This window comes from Neolamprologus brichardi, chromosome 11 (assembly GCF_056152115.1).
Source record: "Neolamprologus brichardi isolate AB-2024 chromosome 11, ASM5615211v1, whole genome shotgun sequence".
Lineage (NCBI taxonomy): Eukaryota > Metazoa > Chordata > Actinopteri > Cichliformes > Cichlidae > Neolamprologus > Neolamprologus brichardi.
The window spans coordinates 18,260,757-18,281,521 of record NC_142114.1 but is presented as its reverse complement, the minus strand read 5'-3'; the positions used below and the strand labels follow the sequence as shown (position 1 = coordinate 18,281,521).

The 20,765-nt window shown below is 45.0% G+C and overlaps 1 protein-coding gene across 5 annotated transcripts; it reads right to left on the bottom strand.

Annotated features, from left to right (window-relative positions):
- Positions 1-5,056: 5,056 nt before the first annotated feature.
- On the bottom strand, positions 5,057-19,410 carry atn1 (atrophin 1). 5 transcript variants are annotated; one of them, XM_006802863.3, is made up of 10 exons: positions 18,422-19,409; positions 16,545-16,679; positions 15,979-16,080; positions 15,464-15,583; positions 12,435-15,283; positions 12,082-12,298; positions 10,434-11,946; positions 8,659-8,826; positions 8,328-8,508; positions 5,057-5,894 (listed from the first exon to the last, which is right to left on the bottom strand). In XM_006802863.3, exons 2-10 carry the CDS (start codon positions 16,569-16,571, stop codon positions 5,861-5,863), a joined length of 5,211 nt encoding a protein of 1,736 aa, XP_006802926.1. In that variant the 5' UTR covers positions 16,572-16,679; positions 18,422-19,409; the 3' UTR covers positions 5,057-5,860. The 5 variants fall into 5 exon arrangements, 4 of the variants coding, with proteins under 4 accessions (XP_006802926.1, XP_006802927.1, XP_006802928.1 ...); XM_006802864.3 differs by having other exon boundaries at positions 10,434-11,943; XM_006802865.3 differs by having other exon boundaries at positions 5,058-5,894; positions 8,683-8,826.
- Positions 19,411-20,765: the final 1,355 nt, after the last annotated feature.

Below are 20,765 nucleotides of genomic sequence, written 5' to 3'. Positions count from 1 at the left end.
CTCTCATTTGTCCAGTCACCTTTGCCATTCTTTTTATTTGTTTTAAACCTGACTTTAAAAGACTCGCATGGCGGTGATGGCACCCAGACATATGTAGTCACCCCTGCCTTCTTGAGCTGGTTGTTATGGTTTGTGTTCAGCTATGGCTAGTAGTAAAATAAAAGGTGTAATAAATGTTCGATCCACCTGATTTGGATGATCTGTCCTCAAAGAATCATTGCAGACCATATGTGTACATTCTTGCAAGTTTCACACGTGTCTGCATTGCTGGCTTGGAGATAACATAATGCAGCGTGTGTAAATATTCAATGAAATACAATCTGAGTTTTAAGTAATCATGCTGCTTTTTCAAATGAGAAATCGGTGCCCCTTCCTTTTTTTTTTCTTTTTCTTTTGCTGTTTCTCTTCACATCCTTTGCGCGCAGCCGCACCCAATCCTAGATTTCAGCCAGACATCTCACATTTGAAATGACTTATAACACCAGCCAATTACAGTCTGTGTTTGGGGTCTGGCTCATCACTCCCTGCAAATATGATACACATAGAAATGTTGGAGCGATGAGCTAAACATCCCTTTGAAGGACACAGGTGGATGTCGGGGTGGTGGAATGGTTGAAACAGCAGGCAGGGAAATTCTGCAGCTTAAATAGAATGACAAACTGAGAGGGTGTTTTTCAGCTTGGACTGCTTGCCTAAGCTAGCTCGTAGGTTTGCCATCATTTGTGTCATTGCACATGTCGACGTCAGAGAGCGAGGTGGCATGGAGGATGGTTGTTATACTGTGGAAGCATTTGCAGTGCATTATTTGTGCCATACTTGTCTGTTATCTGTTTCACATTCTAAAGAAGCACCTGCACTGGTGCCCCAGCTATCAAAGGGAGAGAGGTGACACCCAGGACTGTTGCCCTTACCAGGGTTCAGGGAAATCTAATGAAAATCTTCTTCACTGGATCAGAATCTGATAACATCATTGCTTGTCCAGCTGTAGTTCCCTGTGTCTGATGCAAATCTCATTTGGAAGTGTGTCCCATATCCAGCTATTAACTTTAACTTTTCATGGATATTTTGACCGCAGGAGAAACCTAAGCTCTCAGAGAAATCTTGCACAACATGGGGAAACTATGCAAACTGAAAACACAGAAGAGCCTCACCCGAGTACAACTCCAAGAGGCAAAATATGTGGCTAGGATCACTAAAGCAATACGTTTTATCAACCCTCTTCATAAAATGCTAGTTTAACATTTACTAAAGAAAATCATATTTCTGTTTCGATGCTGAAATGGTGAAGATGTTGTCAAACCGATGTGCAGTGGAAGGAGGCAGAGGCCTCTCTGGTCCAATTCTCACTCTGATCACCCGCCTGTTGTCTACAACTGCTTAAAGATGCTCAGCAACGCCTCAAGATCATCCACTGGGATCATCTTCTCTGGGCTGGAGTGAGCAAGAGGTCAGGGGAGATTGATTGTCTGGGTGAGAGAAGGTGAAAAAGCCACAGACTCAGTTCTCCGCCAGCAATTGTGCCACTTTGCAGTTTGCCTGTCACTGCCGCAGGCTGCGACGACACTCCAATAGATGAATGAGATGTTGGGGGATTTGTTCAAGTAGAAGTTTCACTGACCAGGGTGAGTGTCTCTCCCAGTAGATTTCAGAATCACTATGAGAGTGTTGAGGCTTCAGGGCTATGAAAGGTACGACTAACAGAGGAGCCACAGTACGAGACTGAAACAGTAAAAGTGGACAATGAAAGGGAGAGTTAGCAGGTGTGATCATGTGATCAGCAGCGGGGAAAAACACGACAGCTCAAAAGGGACAAGAAAGATGACTGTGGTGCAGATATTTTAGAGGAAGAAGCAAAGCGTGTTATAAAACTCTCTCTTAGGCAAAACAGCTGAATGAAAACGGAACATGTGGAGAAGAAGATATTTTTGCTGGAGGAAAATTTGGAACAGGAACTAAACCAAATTAGTCACTGCGAGTTCAAACCCAAACATATGACACTGAAGCTTCACATAGTCTGTGGCACCATTTGAACATTAGTGCATCATATTTGGCTGTTCGTCTGTTCCAGGTCTCGCTTCTCAGATTCGTGAATATTGATGAAGAGCTTATATTTTAAAAACATACTATTGCTGCTGCAACATGTGTTTTCTGTTATTATCAACTTTATTTTGAATAAATCTGAAATAACTTATATGCAGTAACCCTGACATTGTTCCCATCCACTTAAATACATGGAAAGAGCTTCCAAGGGCTCATAAATGATTATAGCACGTAGAACATAAACTTCTTTGAGTGTTAAATCTGGCCCTGTTATTTTTGTGTGTTAAGTGTGTTGATCTGTGGCCTTGTTGGTTTTGAAAGTTTTTTGAAAGTAGAGGCAGAAATGTTGGGAAATAATCCTGGCGTACATACGTAGTGTACACTGTAACCGATTTCTGCCATTTGACCAGTGTTATACTGTAATTACCAACAGTAAGCTACTCTAATAGGTTTATACAGTAATTTACTGTAAACAAAATTAAAGCAAATTAGTATCATGTCAAGATGTGAGATGAGAGCTAAAAATTATTAAACTGATAGCCAAACGAAATGGATAAATCGGTGAAACTGGTCATTAAACATAATGAAATGAATGGCAGTTACATTGAGTAGAGTGTAACTGCAAGGTTATGAATGGTTGAAACACTAATCTAATAAAGACGGTTTAACAAATGGTGACCTGAAAGTTGTCCAGGTTAACTGGATTTATTTAAGCAGGAAAGGTACTGGTTTCTGAGTCCATCTGCTGAGGCTGGAAAACATGACAGTCGCCTGAGGCAAACTCCTGGGAATTCTTTCCTACTTCTGAGATGAAAGTAGCAAAAATCAAAATTATTTTTGGGGCAACTTTTGGCTGGCTACAGATGGGAATCAATCCCTACAGACTCCTTTGTTAAAATGTCCAACTTTATAGTATTAAAAAGCATCTTTACAGCCTGGTACAAAAAAGGTTTTGTGTTCATGGGTAGTTTCTCTGTGGAAGCTTCCACCACTTAAAGGCAAAAATTAATCAATACATAAATTGGCATCTAAATTTCTACTTACTAACTCAAACATCTGAGAAAAGAACTAAAAATGTAAAAAAAAATAACTAGAAATCTTGAGTTATTAAGCCAAGTTTTGAGATAACTTTACATTTTAGTTTAGATTTTTCAGCCAGGAAGCTCCAAGAATGTTTTATTTTTAGTGGTGAGAATAAATGTCCATTTTCCCTTTTCTTAAAAAAATCTGAGTGGGGAAATTTTTTCATAACTCATTCACCTGGATCCAGGGGCGTGGCCGTTTTGATTGACAGGTGTTCCCATCTGAGCCTGTTAGACCTCAAGCATGAGTTTGAGTCAACACACTGGACTTTTTCATAATGTGTGAACTGTTGGAGGCTTTTGGAGCATCTTTATTGGATTGTCTTACTGACATTTTGGCTTGTTGTGTGATGCAGATCACCTGAGAGGTTTGTGGGTCAGTTTTGGTGAGTGAAATTCTAGCATTTTAGCTAACTGTTTCCTAGCACCCATTCACTTTATGAACATAGCTTGCTAACCAAGCTAAGTAGGGTTAGGTGAATAACTTAGCACTTCTCCCTTTCATCTGTCACTTCTGGATTCAAAACATTACAGCAGTAGGGACTCCAGCAGGTAATGTCACAGTGACTACATCTATGTTTTATACTGTCTAAGGACATTACCCCATTGGTTTGAAACATCAACCTTAGCCATTTAGCTGACACCATGTTGCTTCTTGGGGGCCAGTATGTGGACAAAAAGTTTGAGTGCTAAGCTGTCAGTTGGATACCTGCTAATTACTTATTAGCAGGTTTCCAAATACACTAAGAAAACTTTACTCACCTGACTTCTTGCCGGCAGTCTGGCCGCCCTCCTCTGACCTCTGGCATCAACAGGGCATTTTCACCCAAAGAGCAGCTACAATTTTCTCATTGTGTTGGAAAATCTCAATAGATTTGCATTTTCTGAAATACTCATACACCAGCAGCCACACCACGCACAAAGTCATTGAAATCACCTTTCTTCCTCATTCTGATGCTCAGTTTGAACTTCAGCAGGTTGTCTTGACCATCTTTAGAAGCCCAAATCCTCTGAGCTGCTGCCACATGATCAGCTGATTAGATATTTGCAGTAACAAGCAGTAAAATAATATTTCTTTGTTTTATGTCCACTTATAAAAAGAGGCAAATGCCAGCCACATGGAATCCCTCAAACAACCTCATATGTCTTTCATCTATACCTTTCCCTACGTCCTCATCCATCCTGGGAAAGGACTGATGAAGTGCTAATAATAACCCCCAGATGCGATGTCACCGGGGGGGAAATCAGGTTTGTCCTGCTAGAAATCACTTTACATTACACTGACACACTTATTCAAGGTGACTTTAAATGGCCCACAACCTACATACCAACTCAACAGAATGGCCTGTACAATATATATATTTCATCATAAGGCCATCAGTCAGTGCCACAACAGTACGAGGAGCTTTTATTGCACAAAAGGGATGCAGATTTGAGGCCTCTGAGGATCCACGTTAGACAGAGCACATCAGTAAAAATATTAAAGGTGAACGTGAAGTTTGTTTGAGCAGCTCCGTGAGCCAGCAGAGAGTCTGCCTGACGTAAAAAGGACGTATTCACTGATCCGTATCCGTTTTGAAGGAGATTCCTCTGGCAGGACGCGGTGAGAACACACACAGCCCCCAGCCTTCAGCAGTGTCCGTAAATCACACTCTCACAGCTCCTCCTTTCTTTTCATTTCTGTCTTTATATCTTTTTTTTTTCTCCCCACTCTTCATTTTTACAGTGCAGTAAGGAATGCTCGCTCTACAGGGTGGCTGGTGTTCACTGGAGCGACTCAACTCCCATGTCTCACACTCATCCCATGTGTCTCCTATTAGCCACACTCACCAAGAGAGGGAGGGAGTGAGCGATGAAGAGAAAGAAGGGGAGCAAGAAAGAGAGAGAGGGGGGGGAGAGAAGAATTTGATATGCTTTGTGCATGAGTGACTTGTATAAAACAAAGACAGGGGAAATACTCTGAATGTAAGAGCTGGAGCAGAGGTGGGGTTTGAGGGGGGCACAGTGCACACACACACACGAGCACTCGAGAAACTAGCAAAAAAAAAAGATTATAATTTATTTCCAGATTTTTTTGCCTTCCTTTGCATCTTGTTTCACAAGTTAAATTGAACGTAAAAAATAAAAACTGACTGCCATACCATGAAAATGTAAAAAAATAATACAAATAATATGTGCTGTATATATAATTATATCATTATCAACAAACGGACAACATTAATCATTATAACAATGCTATTGATCGTAAACATAACAGAACACTAAAATGCTGGTCTCATGCATATTGAACGCCCCTCAGATACAAAGGAGGGGGTAATTACTAAAAATAGAACCAAAAGTTCCACCAGTTCAGAATAAGCGCCTATAGCTACATGCAATGACATAAAAGGGACTCATGTACACATTCCTTCTGGCATCAAGTATTTTACATATACTGTACTTCACTATTGCTGCCCCCATCTAATATACTGTACAGAGCACAATACAAAACAACATTATGCAGGAAAGCGCTGGAGTCTGGTGCCGTTCGCGGGGACTCTGTGCAAGGTTTTCACGCCCTCCTCCCTCTTTTGTTAATCCTTCAAAATCTTCTCGTTTCCTTCTGCGATTTCCCTGTCCATGAGTCCGACCTCTGTTCGGAGTCTTCAGTGCTTTTTTTGTTTCGCTGTATGTGTTCTCTTCTTGCGCACACTCTCCCTTGGTTTTTCTCCATGCTGCTGTTTGTTGGTGCCCCTCCCTCACAGGGTCTTGTCGCTCTCTTTCTTCAGGTGACTAAAAAGTGAGAGGAGGAATCGAATGAGTGCATTAACCTAATGTTTTGGACTGAGGTTTGATTTCATCTCGGCACAAGTGTGTCGGAAAACGCTTCAAAGACTCGTCCCCGTGATTAAAACTTCCCTTTGGTCTTCATCTACAAAAATAACATCAGTGATGTTTGTAGAGTCAGCCTGATCAAGCCTTGTTTAGAAGCAGATCAAAATGTAGCATGCAGATTTCTGCTACTGAACACATCCAAACAACGTGTGAGTCCAAACGTCAGATTTAGGGACATTTTTACAGATTTTGGTCTTCCTGTGCCCCAACACACAACCAACTACAGTCATGATCAAAAGAAAGTACACCCTCTTTAACTTCTAAGATTTTACATATCAGGACATTATTAAATTTGAGTAGGAAAACAACATGGCATCCAGAAATCTTGCGGTTTATCCAGGTGCAGCTTTGCAGCCAAGTCTTCCAAACAAGCCATACTTGTTCTTTTTCTAATTGTGTTGTTGTGAACTTTAACATTTAACTTGCTCACTTTGGCCTATAGCGTCTCAGATGTAGCGCTTGGGTTTTTTTTAAGTTTCTCTGACTCTGGGGTAAATTTGTTGCACTTCAAATTGGCCTTATAACCCTTCCCAGACTAACAGACTAAGATCACTGCTCATTCTTTCCTTCTTGGCTTTGTGTTAACACAAACCTGAATGCTTCAAACCAGCAATCTGCTAAAACTTCTGCTTTTATTGACAGCCACACTCACTGATCGTCAATTAATCAAGTGAATTTGATTAGCAGTTCCTAGCTGCTACTTAACCTCTTTTGCTATGGAAGCCATAAGGAAGCTTCTGGTGAATTTTATTACGTCCTGATATATCCTTTAAATTGAGGATGCAATTTCTTTTTACCAGGACTGTGTATTAATGAATGCAACCAGGGATCAACAGATAAAAAACTAAATATAAATATAAATATATAGAGAGAGATGCTAGTATATTCAGGAAGATTGCTTCCTGCATTCAGATTTTATTTGTTTAAGGTGATAAAATGCAAGACAGTCTCTTAAAAAATGAAGGATAAAAGAAACAGCTTTATTTTTATTGCAAACTGACATATGGAGCTAATTCTAATTGTTTTCCACCCATAGGAGTCTTCAAAGCTTGAACAGTACTTTGACAAAGCCTAGTCATAGATTTAAAGATTCCTACCAGTGGAACAGACTAATAAGGGCTGGTGGCTCCATGGACAATTATCAGCATTGTAACAGTTCTTAACCAGGTTTGTGTTAGGTGAATCAGAAATACCAAGAAAACGTGTAAAATTCAAATAAGGTAACATAGACTTTGCAGCATTTAGTTACCACCCAAAGGTCCTTTCTAAATAAAAATATATATAAAGGAATTTCAATTATTTCTTAAAAGAGAGTACTCTGTAGTAATTTTTTTATGTTAATTTTAAATATACAGAAGATAAGGCTCAGCAATGCGTTCAGATGGATTAGTCTGTAAAACAGTGCCTCAGTAACAGTGGTGGTCATTATATCAGAACATATTTATCAGAGCATATTTGGATGAATAAAAAGCTTCTGGCTTCCTCTTTGTTCAAAGATTCGGTTTCCATTTGTCTTACATGACAGCCACCCAGCTGTGTTCAGGGTTTGACTGTTGGTCAAGCAAAAAAAGGATACCACCACCCAAGGCAGTGCTGGGTGTCACACAGCACTGTAATTAAATTATATTTACCCGCAGTGAAGAAAAGTAGCACATTATTGTATTAAAGTCAGTAATCACACTTTCCCTAATCAACCCGATACTCATCGAACAATTATGTTCCATCTGTTTTTCAATTTTCTGCATCATTTTTTCAGATTTAAAAAAAGTTAATCAACATTTGCTTTTCCTGCTCAGTTGTGCTACACAGTTCATGTGGAAGGAGAAAACAGTATGTGGTCTATGAGGACTGGAGATAATGAGCTACTTTAATTTTACTTAAAGAACATGAACATGACGGTAAAGTGCAAAATGCACCCGGGCCAGGAACAACTATAAACTCCAGCTAACACAACATCACTTCACCAGCATCTATCAAAGAGACCAGGCTACAAAAAGCTGGCAGCCAAGAACTCAAAACCCACAATGTTGGTAAAATAGAGTGTATGCTGACCCCAAACCAAGCAGCCTGACCTTCATGAGGAAATGAAAACAGAGATGGGCAGCCAGGCTTGTAGCATTGCTGTCGTACCTGATTCTACAGCTGAATCACTGTGACCTCAATATTTTCCTGTGAAGTGCATTTAAGGATGGTTTGTATTAATATTTGTCGTAATTAGGATAGAGCCTAAAGTTTATACTGTTAAGTGGTTATTGTGTTACAAATCATCTGAAAAAATTGAATAGTTAGAGTCAGACACTGGCAGCTGCAGTGGATGCACAGCCTCTGTACCTGTAATACTCATCCTGGGTGAGGGAGTGGTGGTGATGATGATGGATCCACTGCTGTTCCAGGGCCAGTCTCTGGATCTGCAGCTCTGCGCTCTGGGCCTGCTGCATGGCCTGGAGCTGATGGGCTGCAGACATAGGGCCGGTGAGGGAGGAAGGCTGGGGCAAGTCACGGAAAGGAGCACCTGTCACCAAAACAGAGAGGAAAGAGCAGCCGCAGCAGCAAGTGGGAAAGGGAGAAAGAAAAACAGGGATCATTCATCGCCGCCAGTGTCAAAATGTTTCTTCTTTAGCTTTCAACACGGTGTTTTTAGAGAAGAAAACTGAACTAGTACATGGACGAGGAGCCTTCTCCTCACCGAACAGCTGTTGGCGGAGCACCTCGCTGTCAGTGAGGGGGTGTGCCAGGATAGGGGTGCCTAGTGTGGCTCCTGGGTAAGGGAGGCGTGCCAATGGAGACCCCGATGCCAACGGGTCCATCAGGGGGTGAACCCCGCCCGCCGCTGGATGCCAGTGATGTAATAGGAAATACAGGAGATTATTGTTGCTGCATTATAGCGCTGTTTGTTAACACTTAAAAGCTTTAGATTAAGTCAGAGCAGCTGTCACTACTGATACTGTGACATTAGGCTCTCATCGCACAATTTTATTCAATAAAGGGGTAAAAACGTGAACTTAAGAGCCTTACAAACATTGACAAGTACAAATAAAGTTTGATTTTTTTTAGAGTTTGTACTTTGGTAATAATATAATCTGTCATATGACATTCTGGCACCGCCCATAAAGACTCATTAATATTGATTTAAATCCCCCCTTTAAGGTCATCTATATTCAAAAGCACTACCCCATGTGTCTGTGATAGGCTCTGGATCTCTTTTTACAGAATTGGGCAAGTTCACAAGGAGCCAAATCTGGCTAGATCTGGTGGTGGGCTGGCGGTGTTGTTGCCAAGAAAACAATATGTTTTCATTAAGCTGTGAACCTGCATACGATGTTACGCATAATCAAGGCTGTTTCAGCCAAATGTTTTCCCTCAGATGCCTCAGGATGTTACAACAGAATTCACCCAGAGTAATTAATTCAAATGATCAGCATGCTCCTGGTTGCGCACCTTTGAGCTTCGACATAGCAGGTTTTCCCACTGAAAACAGCTGCTAGGTCTTCACGTTTTAGCCACAAACTTGGCTTTTAATCACTAGGGGCGATCCTCAACATGAAAGTCGGGTCGGTTTGACACGAAAGTAGATGTTTGCTCCTTGCAAAGGTTCGAGTTCACAGAGCACACAGTGCAAACGGTCAAATCGAGACTTCCGAGGAGCTTTCCGACTATAGAAGCAGTGCTAGAGGCAGTTCACAGAGAGACGACCTTAAAGAGGAGAACAGCCAAACTTGGTTATATATTTTGATTTCTTTTTATGAGAAAAGTCCTGAAACTTCATGATCACAGCCAGATATAAACTTGTCAGTGTGCATTCCAAATGTCAATATGTACAATTTGGATTTAAAGATGGGTGAGCTGCTCCTTGTTGTTCCCAAACAGAGATCTGAGTGCACAATCATCTCTTTACTTCTCTTGATAAAACAAATGTCTTTGAATAACAATGGTCAGATGTTTCAGGGAAAACTATGCACTCACAGAAAAGCTGTGTTCAGCGCTGAGCTAAACTAATACAAAAAGTAATTATACTGGAGTTAAAGGATAAGGCTGGCACTGTTTTTTGTTTTTCCAATGAGCAGAACCATCAGTGTGTTCGGTCAACACTTTTCAGCGCCGTGCCCATTTTAGATGTACTCGTACAATAAAGAGGGAAATCTTTTAAAATGGGTCAAAAATATAATTTTTAGTTTTTCTAAAAAACGTGCATTTGTTCTGGGCTAGACACATTTACTACAAGGGGGAAAAAAACCCAAAAAACTACCACCGGAAAACCTCTGGCTTTCTTCTTTATTGGTGTCTGAGCTTTACAGAACATCACCAGCTTTATCCTTTCCTGTAACAAGTTCTGTAAGATAAACTTTTGACTCCAGGAATTTTCTGAGCTACACGTCTGTGAAATCTGAAGATTGATGAGTTGGTATAGACAATTGCATAGTTAGTAGCAGTGGGTACCTGTGTCTTGCTGGTGCAGGTGAAGATGTGAGTGGATGTGTGAATGCTGGTGATGATGAGGCGTCACATTTAGCATCTGAAGACGCCCCAGATTCTCTCCTCCACCTCCTCCACCTGTACTGGCTCCACTTCCCCCTCCCCCTCCCCCTCCTCCGCTTCCTCCTCCTCCGCCTCCAACACTTCCTCCCCTTTCTCTCTCCCTCTCTCTTTCTCGCTCTCTGTCCCCAAAGGCCGGCAGAGCTGCTCTGTCCCTCTCCCTCTCCCGCTCTCTTTCTCCACTCCGTTCTCGCTCGTAAGAGGCAGGAGAGCGAGTGGGAGTGGGGTAGGTCTCAGGGGCAGCGGCCGGGGCAGGGGCTGGTGGCTGATGAGAGGACAGGGAGCCGAGAAAGGAAGAATGGGGGACAGGGTGGTGAAGTGAGGTAGCGTTGGAGGTCGGTGGGGCAGGTTGAGGAGGAGCCGGGGGAGGAGCGGCAGAAGCAGCTGGGGGAGCCGGGGGAGCAGATGAAGGGTGAGAGGGGAGTGTGGGTGGGAGCAGAGATGAAGGGGGTGGATTCGACAGGGACTGCGGAGCAGGAGGGTTGGGAGGTCGAGTTACAGGGGCCAGAGTTGGGTTCTGGAGGTGAGGTGGGCCAAGTGGAGCTGGTGGAGGCGGAGTGCCATAGATTGATACCTCATTACTGCCCGCTGCACTGCCTCCAAGGAGCAGAGAGTGTGCATGCGCATGGGCACTGGCGTGAGCATGTGAGTGTGAATGAGCAAGAATTGCAGGATCAGGTATAGACCCTGGTGGGTAAACCCGCTCATCACTCTTAAACTCAAATCCTGGCTTTATCCGATCTCGGTGTGCAGCCATTGCATGAGGAAAGCCAACACCTCCCAATCCTGCACCCCCAATCCCTCCAGGTACTGGGCCCCCTGCCATTCCCGGGTGACCACCTACACCTGGACCACCTTCCAGGCTGCCACCATACAAAAATCCCAAGATGGCTGCTGCAGTAGCTGCATCAGTGGGCAAGTGGTGTGGATGAGCTAAAGCATGATTCTGAAACTGAGGAAGAAAGAATGAGGGGTGGACGTGGGGATGACCATGATGAACTTGTGGGTGGTGTGCCGGGGCACGACTTGCCACCCCAAGTGGAGACATAGCGTGGGGGCGAGCATATTCACTCAGAGTTCTCAGCGCTGGGGTGTCAGGGCCTAAATATGGTCCTCCTAAACCTATTCCCAGGGCCCCTTGAGGGCCGCCAACCACTGCTGGTGACCCACCCATGGATGGTAAGAGGAGGGAGTGGGGGATAGAGTGGGAGAGAGTAGGGTGGAGATGGTGTGCCGGAGGAAGGTGAGCATGAGGATGTGAGTGATGATGTTGTGGATGAGGAGGAGGATGGGAGACGGGGTTGCCCGAGGAACAAGCGGAAGAAGACGAAGGGTCGAGGATGATCGAGGATGAGGAAGGAAAGAAGAGTGAGGAGCCCTGGCGACCTCCTCCAGCAGCGCTGGCATCCTTCTGCTGCTGAAGAGGAAATAGGAGAAGACAGTAAATCACATGTGCTTTGGTCTGCTTTACTCCCCTCCCATTAAACTGACCAATTTAAACGACATCAAATCCATTACATCTGACATGATTATCACCCTGAAATGTGCACACCTGTAGATGCCGATCGAGCTCCCTCTCACGCTCGCGCTCCCTCTCTCGTTCCCTTTCTTTCTCTCGCAGGTCTCGGGCCCTCTGCTCCACCTCCCTGCGGGCCCTTTCAATCATCTCATTTCTCTTCTTCCACAGTTTGGAGCCATCCAGGGGGACAAAGAGGACATCGCTGCGGGCGCAGGAGTTCCCACTGCCGCGGTCGAGGACCTTGTGAAACCTAGAGTCACGAGAGACACCGATGTAGTACATCATTATTACAATCATCAGGAGTCAGCAGCACCATCGTAACAATTATCGCTGCTGTTAATTACAGGGAGTGTACACATTTACAATCTCAATTAGGCTGACTTTACCGTGCTGACTGGCTGGCGTGGATAGGAATGTCTACAGGTTTTGGTTCAGGCGAGGGGCTTCTCATCACAGGTTGTGGGCTTTCACTTTCTTCCCTGTCTTCTATTGGTTCTTCCTTAATGACCGGTGTAGGAGGCGGGCCTGAATCCGAATGTCCGTCTCCACCAGGGAGCGAAGAACTGGAGGCAGGTGTGGAGATGCCATTGTTGTTGCTGCTGGCGGAGTTACTAAGGGGTGGAGGTCCCTTTGAGACATTCTGAGGCGAGAGTGACTGTGGATTGGTATTGCTGCTGTTGGGGGCGCTACTGTTGCTGCTGCTGCTGCTGCTGTTGGCCATAGTACTGCTGTTGTTTCCGTTAGAGTGGTAAGATCCACTGAAAGGAGGGTGGTTGTTCAAAGTGCTATGATAAGAGGAAGGGCGGCATCCAGGCGAACAGCTAGATGACACACCTGTCGCTGGAAGCGGCATGCTGGCTGCAGAGGAGGAGCCAGGGGGAAAAGATGAGAAAGCTCCCATCTGATTGGTAGATGGGCTGGGTAAAGGAGAAAGGGGTGTCGGAGGAGTCTGGGCAGAAGACTGGTAGTGTGGAGGACGTACATTGGGTGCCATTCCTGAGGGGGGTGGTTGGGTGTGGGACGCTTGAGGTGGGGGTAGAGGAGGCTGAGGCGGTGGAGGGGGATAAGGAGCATTCAAAGGGTGTCCGTGATGGCTAGAAGAGGAGGAAGGAGAGAGTGCAGGGGGTTGACTTGGGCCTCCACGGTTTTGGTATAGAGAAGTGTCTCGCAGATTTGAGTCTCTCTCTCTGTCTCTGGGCCCAGATTGGTAGTGGGGATGAGGTGGGTGGGGGTGCTGCGTTCCCCCAGGCCCTGAATACTCTCGTCCCAGGTTAGGAGTTACTCCAGGGGAGTTTAGGTACTCCCGATTTGTACCAGTGGAAGGAGGCGCACCAGCAGGGAAGTCTTTTCCTCCGGTGGGTGGATACTCCCTGTGAAAGTGATCCGCCCCAGAGGAGGGCGTTTGTGCCTGGTCGATGGGAGGAGGTAAGTCCCGGTTCGATGAGTTTGGGGGATGTGGGTGGGGGTGTGGCGGCAGGGAAGGATGGGTAGTGTGACTGGGATTGTTTTGGGGAGATGCAGGTGGGTCACGGTTCAGCATGGGGGTGACAGGTAGCCCGCTGGTTGAACTTGGGGGGTTTCCCTGTGGGATGGAGTTGTTGTTAGGGTTACTGCTCCCCACAACGTCTCTTGTCTGGCCCCCAAACTCACCCCATCTGCTCCCATCTTTGTCTCTGGGATGCCCCCCACTGGCTCCACTGGGGCCAAAGTCTCTACTCTGGTTTTGGTTTGGCAGATTAAACTCCCTTCCTCCTTCACGCTCCCTTTCACGCTCCCTGTCTCTGAAAGCCGGAGCAAAGTCTCTTCTTTCTGGCCCCAAGTTAGGTCCATCTCTCCCAGAACCTTGGAATTCCCGGTTCTGACTGACTGACAGAGCTCCAAAGTCTCTGCCTTGTATACTATTAGGCCCACCCATCCCACCACAAGGACTGTTACTATTTGCCCCGCTGCTATTGTTACTACTGTTGCCAATCGGAGCGGAGAACTCCCGGTTGATCTCCCTCCCCCCACACTCCCCCCTCACTCCCCTCTCCCTCTCTCCTGCACCCCCCCTCTCTCTGTCTCCTCCCCCTCCAGCATACCTGGGAAGGTACTCCCTGTGAGGGTGGGGGTGAGGATGGGGGAGGTAAGAGGGGTGGGAAGAGGAGTGGCGAGAGGATGGAGGGTTGTAAACGGAGGGAAGTTGCTGCTGCTGAACTGGGGGCTGGTGCTGTGGTTGGTGTGGGTGGTGGTTGCCAGGGTAACGGGTGTAGCCCCAGCTAGCCTGGCAACCAGTTGCCGTGCCACCCTGCCAGCCGGTGGAGCTGTAGTGGTGAGGGTGGGAGGAGGGTTGGGTCTGAGGCTGAGACTGGGACTGAGGTTGAGGGCCAGTCTGTGGCAACAGAGAAGGTGGAGTGGACTGAGACTTGTCCAGAAGTTTGTCTCCTTTTTCCATTTTGTCTCTTTCTGCCTTAACCTCAGTAGGCATGTTTTGTGCCCCAAGCTCCAAAGGCTTCAGGGCAGGTGGAGGAGGAAGTGGAGGGGGCAGGGAATGGGGAATGTTGGGGCTGTTATGGGAATAATCTCCTCCGGAGATAGTTGTCTTGGTCACGCACTGTGTGCTGGCTTTGCAAGTCATTCTGCTGCTTAGCGCAGCATCAACGCTGGTCGGTCCACTGTACTCAACTTTACACATCAGCTTAGAGTCCAGGGAGAAATATGACTTTCTCCCACTATTGCTGTCATTTGATGAATCTCCTGCTCCACGGAGAGAGGGAGTCAGTCCAGAGGAAGAGCAGGGAGTGGAGGGGGGCTTAAGAGATGGACAGTCCTCAATTCTTGCATCCACATCTCGCTTTTCTCCATCTCCACAGGGCTCCTCACCCCTCCCCTCCCGCAGCACTCTCCTATCCTCTCCTGTCACCTTCCCCGCGCCCCCCTCTTTACCTTTCTCACGGTCTCCTTGCTTTGGTGAATCAGGGCCATCAGAGTCAGAGTCCAGGCTCCCCAAAGGGGAAGCGGAAAGACTTGGGGATGAGGAACGATTGTCCTGGTCTATATCTCTTCCGCTGCTCAGACTGCTACTGCTATTGGCCAGGCTCCCTACAACTGAACTCCTGCTGCCCTGAGATTGGCCATCTTCATTGTCACTCTCACGGGATTGGCTGGCAACTGAGGTTGGAGGTGGGACAGTGGAAGGAGCTGAGCTGTCAGTCGAGTGTGTTGATGTTGGAGGAATTGGAGTAGGGGCTGAATCCTAACAAGAAAAGATGATTTGAGGGTGAGGTAAAAAGTTAAATTGTAATATCTGCTATCTACATGATGGCAGAAAATAATAATATATATCTATTTAAGGTGTCCCCTTTTAGGTGATTCATTTAAATCAAAGCTTTGTATTAGGTCTTTATATAACAAGTTGATGAAATGTAACACAAACCTGAACTTTCTGCCTCTTTGGAGGAGACACAAGTTCCTCCCCCTCACTCTCTGATGAATCATGCCCTTGTGATCTGCGACTGAAGCGATTTCCAGCCAATTCCTCACCAGCACCTCTTTGCTAAAACAACACAAGACTTTTAATTCTGTAGTGACGCTTTTGAATCCCTAATAGGCCTAGGTCTGTTTTTAGAACAAAGCTTCGCTTGCATGCACTCACGCTCTCTCTCTCTCTCTCTCTCACACACACACACACACACACACACCAGTGTCAAACATGAAACATCAAAGATTTCAAAGTGCTACGGTGTAAAACACAGACTCTAACAATTCTGACACTGCAAGGGGTACATCTATGGCAATCACAGGGATGACTCATTCACTGACAACACATTCACACACAAAAATTCAAGAAACACAGGAAGGCCTTTATTGTTCATTATGTACACGTACACGTTAATATATGGCCCAAACAGTGACAGAAGAAAGGAGATAATAAGATAGGCGGGGTCTAACCGTCTGTCTGTCGTTGCGTTCAGGGCGAGAGGGGCTGGGGTGCGGGCGTCTGCCCCTTCTTTCCTCACTTGCCCCCCGCCGTCGCCCACTGCGCATGGGCATCTGCGAAGCAAAGTGCAGCGAAAGAAGGAAACGTGGCATGTGGGGAAAGTGTTAAAACTGGACAATTATACAGGAACATCGCAGTATGCATGGAGAAATAAAGAAGTGATTGTAGCAAACACAGAGTTAAATCAGGCTGAAGGGAAGTCAACCTCGTTCAATCCAAGGTGGAATTTAACAAGGACGACAAGATGTAGTGAATAAAAGAGGAGGAAATAGAGAGGAGGAACAGGAGGATACAGTGAAGAAGGGAGGGAGGTAAAAAAAATCAAATTTACATGTGGAATCTGTTTTTTAGACGGCCTCTCGCAACCAAATAAATAATTTATATCTCAGTTACTCTGGCCATTTTGAAATTTGATCACATATTGAACTAATTATAATGTGGAAGCAGTAATCAAGAGTTAGGCAGGTACACAATCGCTGACATCATCATGGAAAGCAGACATAGGCCTTATGCATACCGATTCTTTGTGTGTCCTTGTTTTCATTATTTCTTCTTTACAACGTCCATTTTACAACACAAGCCATTGCAGGGATTGAACTGGTTCCAGCTGCTTACTGACTGGGCTGTACTACACGACGAGAGCTACCAAAACCTGTGAAGAAGCATAAACAAAAACATGGAAAACCTAATGAGAACACAAGGCTTTGAGTAACATGAGTTCATGAAATGATGGCAAGATTTGGTATCATCATTGAGCGCAGGGTTCAGGAATGTGTGACATTGTTGAAAACATCTGAGTTTACAACTGCAAAAGCCCAGTTACAACATTTAAATTCCCAGCATGCTTCAAACTGTATCAGCACAAGTGCTTTCTACTGGACTCAAAATAGCCTCTGCACCCTTGTTTTCACCACAGCAGCCCAAAACCTTAACAGCACAATAGGTTAACCCACTGTGACTGATAATACATGCAGAGCAGAAAAGGTGCTGATTGGTAGACTTCACTTCGGATCGCAGTCTGCAGAAGAACTCCAGCAAAACATCTTGGGAATATGCGGCCACACCCCCCCTCCTCCCTCCTTCCACCTTCACAACAACAGCCCAAACCCACAGCTACTTGTGGTTAACCCACATGACCTGGTTATGGCCAGCAGAATCACATGCTTATTTATCCAGCCAAGCCAACCATTAGGGAAAACACACACTATCAAGATCTTTTATCCATTTGATCGACAACATAGCCAGACTACTTCGCAGGGGCCCGACTAATCCATCCATTCATGTACCACTATGATGAAAAAATGGCTCATGTATATTGAATGAGGATATAAATAGTGCACACCGCTGGATGAAAAGAAAGAAAAAAAGAGTAGTTAGCAGAGCTGTGGCGTGGAGTCTGTAAATACGCCTGTATGTGTGTTTATTTAAAGCAAGTAAAGCCCGTAGCAGCCTCACTACACATGGCTATGCATTAATTAGTGCATGCTGCAGTGACTGATTCAGTTTTATGAGTAAAATCTTCATCACTGTACACACTCTCCACACATATTTAGAGGCGATGCAGTGCGTGCTGTGTGCATGTACAGTCCCCTTATTCACACACACACACAATGAAGTTCATGACACTGAAGTAGAAGCATTCAGAGCCTGCCTGGTGGGTTTCTGTACACACACACACACACACACACACACACAATGCATCTCAGTTACAGGTGGCAGCTACTGGCCTGTCTGTGGTCCACTGGCAAGTTCTCAGCTGTGGTCGGAAAACAACTGCATTTACACCACAAGTTCCCCTCCTAACGCACATGCACACACATCCATGCACACAGCACGTATATTATCAACAAATTGGCCACTGCATGTGATGCAAAGCAGCAGCATGCAGTTGCTCTGCTTACATCACCAGCGAGCGGGGCACTGCAACGACTCTTTCTTCTTTCTTGCTGCTAATGTTATTGATACACATGCAGAGGAGACCGGCCAAAGCTGCTCTATGGTCTGCCTGCACAGACCATCCACGACGGGGGGAAGAGACGTGTTCAGCAGCACATACATGTTCCCCAGTCAGAATGGATGCCTGTGCAATGCTGTTTCCAGACGCTCCACATATCTTTCTTAAAAAAAAAAAGAAAAAAGAAAAAAAAAAAGGAAAGATGATATGGAATGGCGAATCATGGCATTTCGCACCGGCTCTCCCTTTTCCTCGCTGGAATGTGGGTGCGCGTCGTGCGCTCAGTTCACATTAATTCACCGGGACATAATTTAGCCATAACGCAGGATGATCATTAATGCACAAAGAAGGGGAGAAAAAATGGGAGGGAGAGCACAAGCGTGGCCAGCAAGAATAGCTCCAAACACACAAGTATAAGCATCCATTTTCCTTCTCCTTACCTATAATATCCAGCGATGCGTGCTCCCACTCCTCTCACTCTCTCTTTTCCTTTCTCTCCCTGTTTTGTCGTTTTATGTTGCACGCTGACACGTACACCTCAGAGCCCAGTCGTCTGTCAACAGAGACTCGTGCTGGCTCATATTGCAACGGGCTCCGATCATAACAATAATGCAGAGGAAATCTCTTGCTATTCGTTGTAGGAAAAATACAGGGGTGCCAACTGAAGACTGTACAAATTGATGCGTACCCTCGCCTCTTCCCCACCCCCTTTCGCCCCCTTTTCTCTTTTGCCCCCCACCCCTCTCCCACCCTACCTACTCCCCCCTCTTCCTCTAAGACGACTTGCACTTTTTTTTTAATGCCCCTCTCTTCTGTTCTTACAGTCACAAATTTTTTCAGCGGAGGGGTGAGCCAGAGAGAGGGATGCACGTTGGGTGAGAGAAAGGGAGAGAGGAGAGGGCGTGATTTGCATAAGGAGAGAGAGAGAGAGAGAGAAGAGGGGAGGGGGTGGAGGTGGGGGGAGGCTGGCGAAGGAGAAGGAGGAGGGAGAAGGAGGGAGTAGTGAGGCAGGGAGAAAGAGGAAGAGAGGCGCAGAGAGAGGGCCAAAACTCTGAAGAGGGAGGGGATCAAGAGGGAGGGTCTCTATGTCTCTGTTGCCGAGTCCCTCCAGAGTCACCTTTACTGTATGGAAAGGCTCGCAGTGAATAACTATGGTTTTATCTGGCAGTGAAACAGAAAGAGGAGGAGAAGAAAAACAACGAGAACAAATACTGTTTGTTCTCAGAGGTTCTGCTGAAGGTGGACTAAAGAGAAAACAGGAAACTGGGCATTTTAATGTCAGTGTGTGCGAGTTAACAAAGAAGGCTCGTGCGAATTAATTAGGCAATTAATAAACGATCAATTAAATCTATGTCGTGTTGTGTGTCCGCCAGGCTGTCCAGCAGCTCCTGTCTGTCTGGGGAAAGCTTGCAGCGGTGTGTCCAGTCAAGCGGCTCTGCAGACCTCCTCCTCCTCCTCTTCCCCTCTCCGCTCCCGTCCCTCTCTCTCCCCTTCACTCAGCCCCCTGTCCCGTCTCCTATTGTGTGGTAACTATGGAAACCCGGCCGGAGACTGTGCGCGGTGCGCCTGCGCAGCTCCAGCGTTCCTTCATCATCATCACTAGCAACCGGGGCGAGACAGGAACCGAGCCCCGCTCGCGCTCCCTCTGCTGCCCGGCGCGTGCAGCTGATACCTGACCTGCAGTCACACCTGTGCAGCTGTCAGAGCCAGGTGTGAAGCTATGTAACCAATTTAAACTAATTTAATAATTACATGTTCTGTATTTCAATTTATTTTTGTTCCTTATAGAAGACCCACGTTGACTTAAATAAAGTGAAGGTGCACACACTCAAACTGCATGAATGTGGCAGGTTATTTTACAATATTCTTCTTTATTTTTGCTATTTTACTTTGTAAAGCCACTTTACTGCATTATATTCAGCTTTTAAGACAAGACATGCTTTATTTCTCCCTAACCTGCAACAAAACTGAAATAGGCAGGCTAAATTTATAAAGCAATGTATAAATTGATAAATCAATAAAAAATACAAAACACGGTAAAAACTAAAAGGAGTAGACAAGTTTAATTGTAATACAGTTCCAATTGTAATAATTTAAAATCCAAATAAAATCCAACAAAATTAAAATAGTACAATGTAAACAAGTGTTACATAGTAATACTACAATTATTGTTATTAAATAAAAGCTGAGTATATAACAATAAAATGGCTTCATTCAGTGAAATATCTCAAATTCAGTAAACAAACTAAAACATAATTAAAATAGCTTACATGATGTTTTATTGTATTTCATTTACATTTTATGCTGTTGAGCTCCAGATTCCACACACTTCATTATTAACCTCATTTATTTCAATTTATTTTATTTTATTGGGTTTATTTCTTTTGAGTATGCTTAAAAGAAAAGAAAAAGAGCTTACTGAGATTGTTCCTTCATATGTCATTGAGAAATATATTAATTCTACTGTATTAAAGTGTTAAGCTGGTACATCTAATGTATATCTTAGGGTATTACGGGCCCGTGTGTTGGAGGGGTTGTTTAGTTTTCCTATTACGATGTTTTTTTCTATGTGGTCTGCACATTTATTATACCTTTATCAAAAGATTGGTATATTAATCGACTACTTTACATAATTTACACATTTATTAGCCCACGCTTCAACTGTCTCCATTCCTACATCCACTTTACACTAATCTATCCACTATATCTATAGCTGTCTTTGCTTTGTGTGTACCGCCTCTTCTCCTAATATAAACTTCTTTGTATTAGATTATATAAATTCAT